Source organism: Jaculus jaculus, chromosome 6 (genome assembly GCF_020740685.1).
Source record: "Jaculus jaculus isolate mJacJac1 chromosome 6, mJacJac1.mat.Y.cur, whole genome shotgun sequence".
NCBI classification, from domain to species: Eukaryota; Metazoa; Chordata; class Mammalia; order Rodentia; family Dipodidae; genus Jaculus; species Jaculus jaculus.
In genome coordinates, this window is record NC_059107.1 from 67,158,292 (window position 1) to 67,176,463 (window position 18,172).

Here is an 18,172-nt window from a genome sequence, read left to right on the forward strand (position 1 = left end):
TCGTCTGCAGTGGCTGGAGGCCTTGGCACGCCCATTCTCTCTCTCCCTCTCTCTGTCAAATAAATAAATAAAAATATATTTTTTAAAGAAAAGTTATTAAGAGCCACTGCTTTAAATGTATTTATACAGCGTACTGTATAATTTACACTTTTCATGCTGTTGTTGAGACGGTCTCATATATTCAAGGGTGGGCTCATTTAATCCTCTTATCACCACTTAAGTCCTGGGATTGCAGGTGAGGTTACTTTATATATTCCTAAGGTGACAGTCCTTATATCAATGTGCTGATAATAGTCCATTAAGGTAGAAACTGCCTGTTTTATTCTCTTTGGAGGGTGCTTGGCATGGTGTTACCTGCTAAAAGGCAAGCAGTAGCTTTTTTAAAAAAGAATATTTTATTTATTTATTTATAAGAGAGAAAGAGACAGATAGAGAGAATGGGACACTTTAGGGCCTCTAGCCACTGCAGACGAACTCAGATACATGTGCTCCCTTGTGTATCTGGCTTATGTGGGTCCTGGGGAATCGAACCCGGGTCCTTAGGCTTTGCAGGCAAATGCTGTAACTGCTAAGCCCCCAGACCCCAAGCAGTAGCTTTTAAGAATGATAATCACAGCACAACACAAAGTAAGTTCAGCTCAAAGTTGGAGGCAATATGTGTCCTATACAGCCAGGGACATCTGGGAAAAGGCTAAAACTCACATTGATAAAGCTGACATTGAGCTCCTTTGCTGTGTAGCCCCTCTGTAGGTTTCGTCTGGCATACACATCATAGTCTCGGACAATTCTGGTGATGATGTCTGATGTGGAGATTCCTTCTGTCCTCTGTGTTGGAGCAAACATGCCTAACTCAAAAACATACAGACACTGTGAAGTTCTGGCATATTAGGCAGGAGGACTAAATGGAAACTCCTTTTCTTTCCTGAACAAGCAGACTCCATTGTTACTAAGTAGTCTAAAGATCCTGACACACAGGAGGAGGGCTGGATCAAGAGCCAGAAGTAATAAAAGGAGAAGCTACATTTCTCTAATATTAAGGAAAAACATGGGACTAGGGAAGAGTTCCTACAATGAAGAGAGAAATTAAAATTAGATGTTGAGACCAAGAATTGACAGGTGTCAGTGACCATAAGGTCACTTGTATTGTTATCCAAAATATGGCCAGAAAGAGAAGGTTGAATTTCTCAGTGCACAAAATTTCCCCTGTACAGCAGTGTCTAGGCTAAATCTCTGTGGTTGCCCAAGACTCCAAAAAGTGAGGATGGACATCAATTCACTTACCTGCTTCCTTGATGTGCTTATAAACATCATCACTACCCGCAGAAGAATAAGGGATATCATCGTGAGCTACAAAATCAATCTGAAAATACAAATAATTTCAACCCTAGGATAACTGCCATTACAAAAGACCCTGTAAATATTTTCAGGCCTATAAATAGGAAAAAAAAAGCAAAGCCATGCCTCAAGAAATCTTTCTTCTGTATCTCTCTTTATTTTACTGATAAATTCTACAATCTGGTCACAAGCCACCCAAGCTAATTTTATTTACAGATTATAAAGATGATGGTAGTCAGTTTCTTTTTTGGCTGTTTTTCCTGGTTGAAGAAAAGAGCCCTTTGAACACCAGTGACCATGCTGTGGCCAGTGGGCAAGAGGATTTTGTGGAGAGCCAGTTAGTAGGTAGAGCCTCGTAAAGAAGAAATCTCCCTATCCTCTGGGTTTCTAAGTGAAACACCTGAACAGAAGGAGCTTATGGAAGGAAAGGATTTAATTTGGCTTACAGTTTCAAGGAGAAGGTTCATCATGGCAAGGAAATCCACAGCCAAGAACTCCTATCACATTACCCTGACAATCAGGAAGCTGAAAGAGAACAGCCCCATCTCCATACCACTTTAAGGCTTCTCCTCAGTGACTTACTTCCTCTAGCAAGGCTTTACTTCCTAAAGGTTCCATCCACAATTTTCCTAAATAGTGTCACCAACAGGCGATTAAGTTATCAAATGAGCTTATGCAGGCCATTTTACATTCAAACCAGCACATTTCTTTAACTGCCTTTTCTCTCAGTTTCTGACAAAAATGAGAAATATAAAATACCAACCAAAAGTCCCTTTACTGGAATAGATGTTTGTCCTACTGAGAAATGAAAAAACCAAAGCTATGAAAGAGCTTTTAGGTTTCAGTATGTATCATTTTATTGCTATCAACATATTTCACAAGAATATGATTAATGGCACCAAGATCAATCTTTTGAGATCAGAAGCCTTCCCAGTAGGCTACAGGCCTTTGCTAATGTAATTACTCATGCCACTAACCCCATTCCCAGAAGCTACCATCATGTGAAGCAGCTCACTGGGACCCACAGCTAACATCTCAATTACCCATGAACAACTTGTCAGGCATCTATCTATAGGTACTAAAACAAAGAATCAGGGCAAACAAGGCTCATGGTATAAATATACTACCAACAAGGAGAAAAAGGAAGTCGAACGTTCCCATAATCTGATCTCTGCCTGAGCTTGGGTGTACTATTGAGAAAAACTTGCTCATTGCCTTTGGTGACACTGGTAAGTAATGATGCAAAAGAGCTTAGACAACTATAGGAGGTCTGTCCTAATAATCCTAAATAATGATAATAAATATCCACTAGCTCCAGGCCTCTTCAAGTACTGCTTCAGAAGCACTTGAGCTATCTTATTCTTTCCTGCTTCTCCCAACACTTCTCCTGAAATACTCCACATAGCCTTGCAAAGAAATTATAATATATGTATTGGTTCCTCCAGCTTGAAGGACATCTAACCTGGTCTGATAAATCCTTTCTTTTTATGCCAACCTTTGTAGGAACCTTGTTGTTTTAATGTGGGAGAAGTCAAAGGAGCTAAAAGGGTCTTATAATAATCTAATACCAGAATAAGAATAAAAAGAATTCTTGATTTCTGATACCACACAATTTCTAGTCCAAAGTCAAAGCCCTGAAACTAACCCTAAATCAACACAGGAGAATTCTATATGAATATATGCTATTTTCTAAAATGTGAACTTTTTCTTTAAAAATATTTTTTTGGGAGGGCTGGGGAGATGGCTTAGTGATTAAGGTGCTTGCCTATGAAGCCTAAGAACCCAGGTTCAATTCCCCAGGACTCACAGAAGCCAGGTGAACTAGGTGGCACATGCATTTGGAGTTCGTGTGCAGTGGCTGGAGGCCCTGGTGTGCCCATTCTCTCTCTCTCTCTCTGCCTTGTTCTCAGACACTCTCTCTCAAATAAATAAACAAAAATAAAATATTAAAAAAAATGTTGGGGGCTGGAGAGATGGCTTAGTGGTTAAGCGCTTGCCTGTGAAGCCTAAGGACCCCGGTTCGAGGCTCGGTTCCCCAGGTCCCACGTTAGCCAGATGCACAAGGGGGCGCACGCGTCTGGAGTTCGTTTGCAGAGGCTGGAAGCCCTGGCGTGCCCATTCTCTCTCTCTCCCTCTATCTGTCTTTCTCTCTGTGTCTGTCGCTCTCAAATAAATAAATAATAAATAAATAAATAAATAAATAAATAAATAAATAAAAAAAAAATGTTGGGGGACTGGAGAGATAGCTCAACAGTTCAAGGTGCTTGCTTTCAGAGCTTGTTGGCCCAGGTTTGATTCTCTAGAACCCACATTAAAGCCAGAAGTACAAAGTGGTACATGCATCTGGAGTTTGTTTCCAGTGGCAAGAGGCCCTGATATGTCCATACTCCCATTCTCTGCTTGCAAATAAAAAACTTAAATGAAATTTTAAAATTTTAAGATTTTTGTCTTGTTATATATGTATGTGTATATGTTTCTGTGAGTGTAGACACACATGCTGTGTGCTACATGTAAATGTCTGAGGATACTATTTAGGTTAGTCCTCATCTGACCATCTCATTTGAGGCAGGGTTTCTTGCTCTGATTTTCACTCAGCTGTTTGTACTTCTGGGAAATTCTCTTGTCTTTGCTTCCATCTTATTGCCAGGGTTAGTGTGTTGCAATTACAGAAGACTGTCAGCAGCTTTTTACACAGGGTCTGGGGATAGGACAAAAGTACTCCAGTTTTGAGGGGAGAGCACTTCGCTGAACGATCTCCTTAGCCCATCTTTTAAATATATTTTTTTAAATTCTTTGTTTGTTTTTGAGATGAGTCTCATAATATAGCTCAGAATGGCCTCAAACTAGTGTTCTTCCTGTCTCAGCCTTTCAAGTTCTGGGATTACAAGCATGTACCACTACATGTGGATTTGGAATGTAAGCTTCTCAAGAGTATGGTGAGGGTTATGGATATCTTAAAGACATTGGCATGTTATAAAGGGGAATGAAACTACAGTAACAAGGAAAATATCACAACTGAACAGTTAAGTGTAGTCCTGCTAACAGTATAAACTGAGCAGATTATTCAGTCTCTTTGGACTTTGTTCTCCATGTGTAAAGTGGGAATAGTAACTAGCCCACAAGATTCTTGTGGAGAGCAAATTAAATATAACGGTTACAAAAGTGCTTGTAATTCATCACATCTCAGGCATGACTATTATTAGTAAAGAATACTGTCAATATCTCCATGTAAAATTTACATAGAAGACATGTAAGAGAGGACTAATGGAAAAGTAGCTCAAGTGCTAGGATATTTGAGAGGATTCTGGAACAAGGAATGGGGACAAATGCCTAATTCCTTACCCGGTGCTCTGCCAGGAACTCAGGTGTCAGGGTCCAGGGTGCATTCCTTACCACCTCATCCACGTAGCGGCAGTGCTGCACTGCATCATAGCGCTCATTTTCATTCATCACCGTGAAGCCTTTGAAGTTGTGCGTTAGCTCATCACTGCAGACTAGGTTCATAGCATCACAAGGTTGTAAGTCAAGGTCCTCTTCTTTAACACTCCTCAGTCACCAGCCTCTCCCATCCTCTCCCACCTTCTAGGCCTGTAACCATCCTCCCCACCTGAAGAAAAATCTGAATGTAGCTCAGTCTGGATAGCAATGCTTTTCCTAATCTTAATCCAGGACCCATCTTTAGGAGCAATTCTTACTTAATAAAACATGCTTTGCAAAGGTGAGGGGAAAACAGGACTAAGACCTTGGACTCTCAAATAAACCTGCTGTGTATTTCTGCACTAATGATAATTTTAAAAAATGTTCTCCTAGGGCTGGAGAGATGGCTTGGTGGTTAAGGTGTTTGCCTGAAACACCAAAGGTCCCAGGTTTGACTCCCCAGGACCTATGTAAGCCAGATGCACAAGGTGGCACATACGTCTTGAGTTTGTTTGCAGTGGCTGAAGGCCCTGGAGCACCCATTCTCTCTCTCAAATAAATAAAATTTAAAAAATATATTTTAAAAAATGTTCTCCTATCTTATTTTTCTATGACTAGACTGGACTACATAAACATTTGCTTGGCAGACTTTGGTTCTATTGACCCAAAATTGATAGAGAGAAATCTAGAACAAATGCTGCTTTTCAGAGACAACTGGGATCATGGTTGTGTCAATGACTACAGTATCTCAGTGAAAAACAGAAGAAAGGACATCTCCAGTCAATAAGCTTGTATCTTCTCTCTCCAGGCTAAGGAGCTACCCCTTCACAGATTTCACTTGAAACAGAATGTGCCTCATTCTTCATTTCTTCAAACCAAAAGGGCCAAGGTACTCAAATTATACAGGCAAGAGAAAGACAAAGACTACTGTTTCTCTGGACATCATTTCAAGTCAGCATAAGTTTCCTTACCTCCCACAATGAGGTATGTGTTAGGGAAAAGGTTCTTTGCTTGCATCAGAGCCCGGGCATGACCAGAGTGAAATAAGTCAAATATTCCATCTGCATAAACTCTCACAGGCCGTTCACCTGCACACAAATCAAAGAAGTCATCACAAAAATACTAACTAATATTGCCCATTTGACAAATAAAAATGTCACTGTGATGTTTTAGCCTTGCACACTAAGTTGGTACCAAGAAGAAGGGTTGTTGCTGCTAGAAGCATGACTATGTGGCTTTTGACCTTTTGGAACAGATTTGTGAGAGGAATGTGGAAGGATTTGAACCCTTGGCCTAAGAGACACCTTGCAGTGCTGTAAGTACAGTATGATGGACTATTCTGGTCAGAGTTGAAAGACCTGAATGCAGTTAAGAACTATGGACTATGAGGCATGGCTTATGAGGGTGAGAAAGAACTTTGTTGGGACTGCTCTAGAAGCAGTTTATGTGAGAGGCTTGCTATTATGCCCATGTCCCCAGACCACATGCAAGGCTGTGCTGTATAGAAATGGACTGGCATGAGCAGAAGATGGCACAAAAAGAAAACCTTTGGGCTAAAACTGCTGCTCATTCAGATGCAATTGTTTGAGAGATTACTACCCCTGAGATTGGGCCAGGTGATCTGCATTGGGACCACAGGAAGAATGCAGATTCTTTTGAAGGGGCCTGAATGCTGGAAGAGTGTCCTATTCTTCAAAGTCTGCTTTATTCCACCCCCCCTGGATTAACAAATTGGTAGCCCACCTGGTACTAAAGAGAGGGTCATTGAACTTGCTATACAGTTTTGTTTTTTGGAAATGGCCATGGGTAGTATGTAGCAGGCTTGTTGGATTGCTTGCATGGAGGCCTGGAGACATGTGAATGAACTATGGGTTGCAGTGCAGACCCAGTAGAGATACCAGGACTGTGGGATGACTGCCAAGGAGATCTGCCAGCACTGGATGGAGTATACCTGGGGCTATGAGCAACCAAGCTAGAAGGACAAAAATGGAACTCCTGAGAGTCATCACTGGTTACAAATATTGGACATGGACACTTGTTACTGGTTAGAATTGTTATACTTGGAGCTACAGAGCTTAACAGTTGCCCTATTTGTTTTAAATCTTGTATTTGTTGAATGAAAAAAAAATTTATAAGGCTGGGCATGGTGGCGCACGCCTTTAATCCCAGCACTTGGGAGGCAGAGATAGGAGGATCACTGTGAGTTTGAGGCCATCCTGAGACTACAGAGTAAATTCCAGGTCAGCCTGGGGCTGGAGTGAAAGCCTACTTTGAAAAACCAAAAATAAATAAATAAATAAATACACACACACACACACACACACACACACACACACACATTGCTATACCTAATACCATCTTTTTTTTCTGGTTTTTCGAGGTAGGGTCTCACTCTGGTCCAGGCTGACCTGGAATTAACTCTGTAGTCTCAGGGTGGCCTTGAACTCATGGCGATCCTCCTACCTCTACCTCCCGAGTGCTGGGATTAAAGGAGTGCGCCACCACGTCCGGCTACCTAATACCATCTTTTGCTGTTTGAATATTTATTCTGGGCCGTTATGGTTTATTTATTTATTTAATTATTATATTAATGGCCCAGTTAAAAAACTTTGGACTGAGCCAGGTGAATAGCACACACCTTTAATTCCAGCACTATATGATTATATGAGCACTGAAACAATCCTATAGGTAATATTACATAGAATAACACAAGCTGAAAAGATTTAAAACAAAATCACACCCAAGAGTTTATAAGAAGGGAAAATAACAACCATGAATAGAACAGACATGAAAGTTTTAAAGTCCAAAAAACAACAAACTCCACAAAGTCTCCAGTTTGATAAGGATTTATTCACACCTCAGAGTCATAACCCAAGTCTCAATGCCCCCGTCAGAAGACATAGGATTGGGGCTGGAGAGATGGCTTAGTGGCTAAGGTGCTTTCCTACAAAGCCAAAGGACCCAGGTTCTCTTCTCCAGGACCCAGGTAAGCCAGATGCACAAGGTGGTACATGCATCTGGAGTTTGCTTGCAGTGGCTGAAGGCCCCAATACATCCATTCTCTACATTATAAAATAAAGACATAGGTTTAAAAGCTGGATCAGAAAAAAATAGAGCTATCCATTTACTGTATACAGGAAAGTCACCTTCCCTATACAGATACCACTTTAGAGTAGAAGGATGGAAAAAGCTATTACAAGTTAATGAAAATAAGAAACAAATAGGGCTGAGCATAGTGGTGCACACCTCAGCACTTAGGAGGCAGAGGTAGGAGAATAGCCATGAATTTGAGGCCACCCTGAGAGTATATAGTGAATTCCAGGTCAGCCTGGACTAGAGTGAAACCCTACCTAGAAAAACCAAAAAAAAAAACAATCAGGGTGGCTATACTGGCATCACACAAATGGCCTTCAAATCAAAAGCAATCAAAAGAGATAAAGAAGGCTACTTCATACTCAAAGCAGCAATATAAGAGGACATTACAATTGTAAGCCTACATGCACCAAACAAAATAGCACAATAATTTATAAAGCAAATTATATTAGACAATAAAGCAGAAATAACCCTGTATACAATTATAATAGGAGACTTTAAATACTCCACTACCATAACTAGACAGATCATCTAAGCAGAAAATTAACCCATAAAATAAGGGAGTTAAAACAATATGGATATGGCATTAAGTGAAGATAGAAAAAAGGAGACATAGTGAGAGAAGGGAAGAAGAGCTACTGGACAACAGGTCAATGGTCAGCAAAAAGAAAAAAAGGTATGGAAAGGCCAAGGGGGCTGGAAGGGAGGGTGTGTGTGTGGGGGAATACATAAAAACTAATGGCAACATGAATCAATCCCACAGAAACTTTCTTCCAGCATAACTCTCTATAAAAACATTGGCCTCAATGAGGGGGACCCAAATAGAAAAGCTACATGAAAGGTAGAGAAAGCATTACTTAAAACTATGGGGGGTGGCTGGTAATTCCCAGGGCCAGAATTGGGTCATTTCCCACCATACACAATAAGCTGTTGGTCAATGAGACAACAGGTCCCCAAAATAAAAAAGGCTATTGCCAAAATGCTTGGTTACCTGCAAGTGCTAAAAGGTAAGTCCTCATTGCTAAAGACACCACAGCCTGCAGCCACAGGACAAGTGATCATGCTAGAACTGAGAAGGAATCCAGTTCCCTCCAGGTAAGCCTTCATAGTGCTGGACAGTGCTATAAGAGCAGCTGGAGAAAAACAACTGCCAACTAATCGATTAAGCAGGAGATCCTGCCAGCTGCAAAATCAACCAGCTGAGTAAGAAGTATATACTTGTGCAATACCAGCACACAGCCCACTGTTCACAGATTGGATGAGACCCATTCAGTGGGGGTAAACATATATTTGGCTCTAGGAACCAAGCCAGATTCCCTAGAATAAGAAACCAATAGGCTCCAGAGAGAACCTCCACTGCTCTTTAACTAAGAAGATTAGATATAGATATCAGTATATCTTTGTAATAACTAAATTAATCCCTTCTTATTCAATTGTTCTCACTTCTAGTTGGAGAATGTGTCCCATTTTACAGATGGAGAATACAGGGGTGAATAAGGATATATAATTACACCAAGAAGAGAGAGCCAACTGTCTACCAGGAGATAGGTCTCTCCACCTCATCTGCCTGGGCACAGAAGCCATTACAGGGGAAGCAGTGAGTGACACAAATACTACTCTCACGAATAGCCTGAAAACCAGTTCCAGGGCAATGGGGACAGACACTGTTACTCAAACCTAAAAAAAAACACAAAAAACAACCCCAGCCCAGCGTGGCATTGCATTCCTTTAATCCCAGCACTTGGGAGGTAGGTAGGAGGATCAAGGCCACCCTGAGACTGCATAGTGAATTCCAGGTCAGCCTGGTCTAGAATGAGACTCTATCTCAAAAAAACAAAACAAAACAAAAACCAGAGACCCAGAGTCTATAGAGAACACAACACTAAATCAGATCTCTGTCTTGCCTACCAAGGCTCAGGGAGCATCATGGAAGGAGCAGAAAGATTCTAAGAGCCCCAAGGTGGGTGGGAACAGCCTGAGACATGTTTCCCCTTCCTGTAGAGACTGACTGAGGCCCCTTGGTCCCCACAATGAATATGAATAACCCCACACAACACTCAGCAGAATTAGGGTCAGGGGAGGGGGCATGTATGTGTGAAACCTTTTTTTTTTTTTTTTTGGTTTTTTTTGGTTTCACTCTAGTCTAGGCTGACTGGAATTAACTATGTAGTCTCAGGGTGACCATGAACTCACGGTGATCCTCTTACCTCTGCCTCCCAAGTGCTGATATTAAAGATGTGCACCACCATGCCCAGTTTATGTGTGAAACTGTTTAATTAAAAAAAATCAATAAAAATTATTTTTAAAAACCCAGTTATATAAAGAATTTGACTTGTTGGAGAATGTCAGGCTTTAGACAGTCACTTAAATGTTCCATGAATCACAATCTTATTTAGAAAATTAGCTCATCTAATTAGTTTATATACACATGATTGAAACAATAAAATGCTCTCAGCTATGTAACTATTCATAATTAGGATATTAAATTACATCCCTAATTTAAAAAATTTTCCAAACCAATTGTTCAATAATTATTTCATATTTACTTGATGTTTTTGTCATTAAATTTGGATCTTCACTTACAAAGCTCAAAGTGGGAAAGAAATAAAAGAAATAAAACACACTGGTGAATGTTGCTAACAATTAAATATCTAATTTTGAAAATAAATGCAAATGATCTGCAATAAAATAAATTAAAAGGGAGACTAGGGATATAACTCAATGGTCAAGTTCTTGCCTAGCACAAACATGGCCCTAAGCTCAAGCTCTAGTCCTACAAAAATAATACATACATACATATGGTAAATACAAATATAAGCTGTTTTACCAATTATTTTTAAATCTCAACAAACTAGTGCACAGGATACTCTGGACAAAACACAACAAAAATTTAAAGCCTGAATGAGGCTGAAGATTTCAGTCTATGGTATTTGGAATTTAGTTTGCAAGCCTTGTTTTTGGATAGATTGAGTGCTTTTTTCTTAAAATTATGTTATAAGTGAAAGGGGAGAGTTATTCAATAGATACAAAATCTGGATTTCAAAACCTTTACCTTTAAGTAATGATGCTTGAGGCAATTTTGCATGCTTATGTGTGTGGTGTCCATACATGTGTGTTCATATATGTATGTGTAGGCATGTGTCTGTGTGTACAAGTTTGTATATGTGCATGTGAGGGCCAGAAATCAGGTTTATGTGCTTTCGTCCACCACTTTCCACCCAGCCACTGCAAACAAAATCTAGACACATGTACCACCTTGTGCATCTGGCTTATGTGGGTATTGGAGAATTAAACCTAGGTCCTTTGGCTTTGCAGAAAAGTGCCTTCACCACTAAGCCATTACTCCAGCCCTCTATCTTATTTTTGAAACTAGGTCTCTCACTAAACCTGGAGCTCACTGATTTGGTTAGACTAGCTAGCTAGCAAGGCTCAAGAATCCTCCCATCTCCACTTCCCAAATTTTGGGTTACACAAAATGCTGCTACACCTAGATTTTCACTGGTGGTAGATATTTAAACTCAGATCCTCATGCTTGCATAGAAAGTACTTTACTAAGTGAGCTATCTCTTGCTTGCTCTCTCATTTTCAGGTTCCGTTAATTACTAATAATTAATGCTTTGCTTTGAATATAAACCCTAGTACTTCCTAGAAAGTTAAGAGGTGTTGTGATTTATGAAGTGAATATAACCACATATGGTGATTTTTAATCCTAGCACTTGGCAGGCTGAAGAGCCAGCCACGGCTAAAATGAGACCCTGCCTCAAAATAAAAATAAAGTAAGTAAGTAAAGCAGTTATAAATTTATTGTGTTTCATCCTTAGATTCACCCTTCAACACTTGCTCTGATAATAGTAAGCATGACATTACATTTTCCCAGTAGAGGGCATTACTCTAAATACTTGAAAATAAAATATAAATATTTAAGGACTTTCATTATAGCTTCTTTTCTCTCCATTAATGAGAACAAAAAAGGACTGACTGCCAAGTTACTTTCAGTAGTAATAGCCTATGAAAAAGTCAAGAAGTTATCTCCAGGAATAGAAGACTAATTCTAAAGGCAAACAAACACTGGCATGATGATATAATGTTTCAAATTATACATCTAAGGAGTCCAAATAACAGTCCCACTACATGAATAAAGGAGGAACTATCTCCATCATTCTGGGAAAGCGGTGCAAGGCCCCATTTGATAGAACTGAGATTGCGGAGAAGATACTTCCTCCAGTCTTAAGGCCTCTGAGTTTTGCACAGTGACAGCACAGCCAATCAAGTTTACCCAGCCTGGTTTTGGACTTTTACAATGTTTTTAATCCATAAGCATTTAACTTCTCAATTAGGTAATCAGATATTGCCAATAGGTGCATAACATCCAAGAAGGCAATTAGGTAATAGTTATCAAAAGACAAATGAGGGGCTGGAGAGATGGCTCAGCAGTTAAGGTGCTTGCTTGCAAAGCCTAATGACCTGGGTTTGATTCCTCAGTACCCATGTAAAGTTAGATGTACAAGGTGGCACAGGCACCTGGAGTTCATTTGCAATGACTGGAGGCCCTAGTGCACCCATTCTCTCTGTCTTTTTTCTATCTCTCTACTTGCAAATAAATTAAAAATATTAAAAAAAGACAAATGACAAATGCTTTACCCTTTGACCCAGCAATTCCAAGTACAGGAATTTATCTTTCAGATATACTTGTAAACATGAATGTTATTCATTGTGGCGTTGCTTGCCACAAACACATGGAAGTAACCTAAATTTCAATGGAAAATTGAATGAAAACACCCATGAAAAGATGGCTAAGACCTTAGATGTCCACAAGAAACTTGTAATCCTGGCTAGCTGTAAAAAGAACATTGGTGGCTGTGACACAAAGATTGAAAGCAAGACATTTTACTGTATGCTGTTTATGCACTCCACAGATATCAAGCCAAAAGAATGTTTACAATATTGACTTTACAATACAGAAAATAAATTCTGAAATAAACATAATACAATGAAAAGCTAAAAATAATATAATAGATGTTTTAATTTTGGTGACAAGAATTTAACCCAGGGCCTCATGCATCTTAACCACTGTCTCTACCACTAAGTTATAGCCTCGACCCTAAAATATATTTAAGAGTCAAAAACTTATAGCTCAAATTTGTCAATAAGCCTCCTTCCTGTCACTTTAACCTCTTTTAAAAATTTTTTTTTGTTAATTCTTATTTATGTGATAGTGACAGAGAGAAAGAGGCAGAGATAGATAGATAGAGAAAGAGAGAGAGAGAGAAAGAGAGAGTGTGGGTGCACCAGGACTTCCAGCCACTGCAAACGAACTCCAGACATGTGCGCCCCCTTGTGCATCTGGCTAACGTGGGTCCTGGGCAACTGAGCCTTGAACTGGGGTCCTTAGGTTTCATAGGCAAGCACTTAACCGCTAAGCCATCTCTCCAGCCCTAACCTCTTTAAGCCTAAATTTATTCACATCTAGAACAAAGCAAAATAAACATGAATTGTACAATGCTTTTTCTATATCCTAAAAATCATCAAGTAATTAGCATTATTTTTTCCAAACGAGTCTTGAGAGGTGACATCACTTTATTTGATACTAAAAGGACAAAATATAAAAAATTAAGAATATTTTGTTGTACAGTGAGGGAAAGATAAGATGTTGAGGTTTAACTCGGAAATCATACTGTCCACTATCTAGTGGAAAAAGTGCAGAATGGGGTGTTAGAGAGATTGCTCAGTGGTTGTTGCAGTCAGGTTCGCATTGCTGGCAGAAATCACTCAACCAAGAGCAGCTTTTGGGAAAAGAAGGATTTATTTTGGCTTACAGACTCAAGGGGAAGCTCCATGATGGCAGGGGAAAATAATGGCCTGAACAGAGGGTGGACACCACTCCCAGCCAACATAAGGTGAACAATAGCAACAAGAGAGTGTGCCAAACACTGACAAGGGGAATCTGGCTATAACACCCATAAGCCCACCCCCAACAATACACTGCCTTCGGGAGGCATTAGTTCCCAAATCTCCATCAGCTGGGAACCTAGCATTTAGAATACCTAAGTTTATGTGGGACACCTGAATCAAACCACCACATTCTGCAACTGGCCCCCATAAACTGATAACCAGACATGATATGAAATACAATGCATTTAGTCTAACTTTAAAAGTCCTCATGAAAGCCGGGTGTGATGGCACACGCCTTTAATCCCAGCACTCAGGAGGCAGTGGTAGGAGAATTGCCATGAGTTCAAGGCCACCCTGAGACTATATAGTGAACTCCAGGTCAGCCTGGGCTAGAACGAGACCCTGCCTTGAAAAAAAAAAAAAAAGTCCTCATAATTTTTATCAATCCCAATGATGTGCTGCGATGTTATGATCCCCATAATCCAAGGCCTTTTAACTAAGCCATAATACAAAAAAAAAAAAAAAATCCCCCCAATGCCCATACTAGCACAGAATAAACATTCACACTGCAAAAGATGGCATTGGGCATCGCAAGGAAATATTCAGCCAATACAAGATTTAAACAGGGCAATCATCAAATTCTGTAGCTCCAAGTACATCAACTCTAGTCAGTGACAAATCTCCAATTCCAATAATTCTAACCAGCAACAAGACTCTGGAGTTCCAATTCCACCCCTCCAGCTACGCTACTCACAGCCCTGGAAAACTTCATTAGGGCTGTCAGCTTCTCCTTAGCAGCCATCTTGAAAAACTTCATTGGGGCTGGCAGCTCTTCTTAGCAGCTGTCTTGTGTGCCTGGCATCTCCACTGGGTCTCCAATGCAACTCATGGTTCATCCTCATGGCCCCATGGGGTCTCCATGCAGACATCCAGTAAACCTGCTTCACACTGCCCATGACTGTTTTCAAACCACAAGACTGTGTTGCAAACTCAATGAGCCTCTCTTTCTTGCATTTCTTATACTCCACAATACCATGCAGGGTGCCAATTTGTTAATCCAAGGGGGGAATAAAGCAGACTTTGAAAAACAGTATACTCTTTGAGCACTCAGGCCCCTCCCAGAGTCTACATTCTTCCTGTTGTCCCAATGCAGGCCAGCTGGCCCAATCTCAAAGGTTGTAATCTCTCATATAATTGCAGCTAAATTGGCAGAAATTTCAGCCCAAAGATTTCATTTCTGTGCCATATTTTTCTGCTCATACCAGTCCATTTCTATGCAATGCAAACCTGCAAGAGTTCTCAGGACACAGTCATCACAGCAAGCCTCTCACACAAACTGCTTTTAGCCCAGTCCAGGCAAAGCTCTTGCTCACCCTCACAAGCTAAACCTCAGAGTCCATAGTTCTTACTGCATTCAGGTCTTTCTTCTCTGACCACAATAGTCCATCAAGCTGTGCTTACATCATCGCAAGGCGTCTCTTGGGTCAAGGTTTCAAATCATTCCATATTCCTCTTGAAAATCAGCTCCAAAAGGCCAAAGCCACACAGTCAAGTGTCTAGCAGCAAGCCCACTCTCAGTACCAATTTTACTGTTGTTTAGCTTACAGACTCAAGAGGAAGCTTCATGATGGCAGGACAAAATGATGGCATGAGCAGAAGGTGGATGTCATCCCCTGGTCAACATAAGGTGACAATAGTAACCTGAAAATGTGCCAAACACTGGCAAGGGGACACTGGCTATCCTAAGCCCACCCCCAACAATGCCTCCAGAAGGCATTAATTCCCAAATCTCCATCAGCTGGGAACCCAATACTCAATACACCTAAGTTTATAGGGGACACCTGAATCAAACCACCACAGTGATTAAGGCACTTGCCCATAAAGCCTAATGACCCAAGTTCAATTTCCCAGTTACTGATGTAAAGCCAGATACTTAAAGTGGCATGCGGGTCTGGAGTTTGTTTGTGGTGGCTAGAGGCCCTGGTGAGCCCATTCTCTCTCTCTCTCTCTCCCCCTCTCCCTCTCTCTCTCTGCCCCTCTTTCTGCCAAGTGCGGTGTGGCGCACATCTTTAATTCCAGTACTTGGGAGGTGTAGGTAGGAGGATCGCTGTGAGGTTGAGGCCAGCCTAATACTACAAAGTGAATTGCAGGTCAGCCTGGGCTAAAAAGATACCCTACCTTGAAAAACTAAAAGCTAAAAAGAAAAAAAAAAGGTGTAGAGCACAGTTAATCATCCCATATGAAGTAAAGTACATCACTGAATCCTTTCCTAACCCACCTTAGAGGTACCTCTTGTCCTCTAAAGTGCTTCACCAATTTTTCTAAGACTTCAGCTCTGACTACTTGGGAACTTGCAGCTGTGGGTGAATTTTTCCCTCAGCTGGGCCTAGGCCCAGACCCAGCTGGGTGGGCCCCCAGCTCTTATTCTCCACATGGGCTCTTTTATCCCCTCTAGCTCCCCATATGGCAGGAGCTCCTTGAATTTTCTTTCCTTTCGGCATTTTTTTTCCCATGCCCACCACATGGGCCACGTGGGAGCCTTTCCTTGGCTCTACTTTCCTCAACAGATATAATAATTTTATAATTATCCTTCTCAGTCTTCTTTTTTATTAAATTTTTAAAATTGTTTTATTATTGTTGTTATTATTATTATTATTTTGGTTTTCTGAGGTAGGGTCTCTCTCTAGCTCAGGCTAACCTGGAATTCACTATGTAGTCTCAGGGTGGCCTCCAACTCATAGTGATCCTCCTACCTCTGCCTCCTGAGTGCTGGGATTAAAGGCGTGTGCCACTATGCCCAGCTCTAATTCTTTGATTAAAATAAGAAAAAACATAGAGTTTGGGGTTCAAGGTCTTTCCCGGACCCCCTAGCACCATGTTACAGATGGTGACTCTGGTGGGACTATCTTGAGAAGGAGAATTATGATTATTATATTGTGGGAGAAAACGGGAAGCACATTTTCCAGCTGTGAGCACGACTTGGGGTATTTCTACTGCTTCTCTCCACTAGTGGGAAAACTAGCTTGCTTTCTACTCTTGCTAGAGGCTAAGATCACTATCTCTGACTAAGCTGAGGGGAATGAATGGCACAAAGTGTTGGCCAGTCAGGCAGACAGGTTTCCCTTTGAACTGGTCACCTACCACCATGGCTTCACCACCTGGCCTGCTCTACCCTGCTGGTGTTGGAGCCCTATTGCAATGTGAACTATTGCCTGAGGCTAAACTGGGATGGCACCAGGAAGGGCTCTTCTGTAAAGGTGGCAACTTTTGAAGGGAGATGCACTTACTTGAGCTTCTCTGACCTCCAGCCACACTTAACAAGGCTGAACTCCTCCTGAGCTTCAGAGCTGTTTCTGCTGAACCAAGGGGCCTTGTGGCAACATGGAGGCTTAGCAACCAAAGAATGTGGGCCTGAATGTCTTCTAAGTTTTTTTGTTTGTCCTGTTTTTTCCTTTTTCCATTACAAGGCACTGTGCCATAAGACACATGACTGCCCATGGGGGTAGGAGGATGGAGCTCCAACTCCTACTTTGGGCTCCTCCCCTTGAGGGGTACAGGCTCTGTCTAGTTCAATTGAAGACTTGAGATCTCACCTCCTGAACTGAGCAAACCACCAGCCTAAGACTGCAGGTCTCTGGTCACCTAAATGAGGAGGAGACTGAAACTGCCCCAGCCAAGCCTCAAGCCTAGGTGCTTAGCTGGAAAGCTTTCTTTAATAGGCCTGGGTCCTGGCCATATGCTTCCTCCCCACTTTGGAGGTGAGGCCTGAGGCTGTGTCAACTGGGTGGGGGAGGTAACCACACTGTTTCTCAGGAAATGCAGGGACACAATGGGAAAGACATGCCTGATGGTGCTTGCTAACTGCTGTACTTTTCTGCCAAAGTGTTCTATGATAAATATATCTTTATATAACTGTAAATCCTTTATTCATACAGGTATTATAAAAAGCAAAATGAACTAAGCCTGGCTGCACAGCTAACTACTTGGGAAGCTGAGACAGGAGGATCACCAATTCAAAATCCAATGTTCAAAGCCAGACCCTATATTTTAAAACCATGTGACTTTTAAATTGCTTGGTAAAAATAAGTACATAATTTAAATTTGAACTATACCTGATATTTTCTCTTTTCTTTAGGCTTTAAACAAATAAGATGTTATTGACAGACACCTTTTGGTTTCTTTATTATGTGTGATAAATTACAGTATGGCTTTCCTAATGTAAACAGTCCAAGAGGTTTCTTGTGAAGTTTATGTTGTTATTTATTTCAAGGTTTTTTTTGTTTTTGTTTTTTGTCTTTAAAAGTCAGATTTAACTAAAGCATCCAGTAACCTGAAATTTTATGTAAACAGGCCATAATTTGTCATATATATATATATCATAAATATAATTACTGAGTTTATGCTCTAGATCAACTTCAACCTACACAGAGGATTA

General features: G+C 40.8%; 1 protein-coding gene across 2 annotated transcripts in view; it reads right to left on the minus strand.

Moving 5' to 3' along the window:
* The window catches only part of Pcyt1a (phosphate cytidylyltransferase 1A, choline), a 92,911-nt gene that overhangs the window by 8,378 nt on the left and 66,361 nt on the right, over positions 1-18,172 (minus strand). For both annotated transcript variants that reach the window (XM_004668332.2, XM_045152147.1), the window contains exons 4-7: positions 5,724-5,840; positions 4,678-4,829; positions 1,282-1,360; positions 703-845 (exon numbers count right to left, since the gene is read on the minus strand). In XM_004668332.2, coding sequence (XP_004668389.1) covers positions 703-845; positions 1,282-1,360; positions 4,678-4,829; positions 5,724-5,840 — 491 coding nt within the window. The remainder of the gene's footprint in view (positions 1-702; positions 846-1,281; positions 1,361-4,677; positions 4,830-5,723; positions 5,841-18,172) is intronic.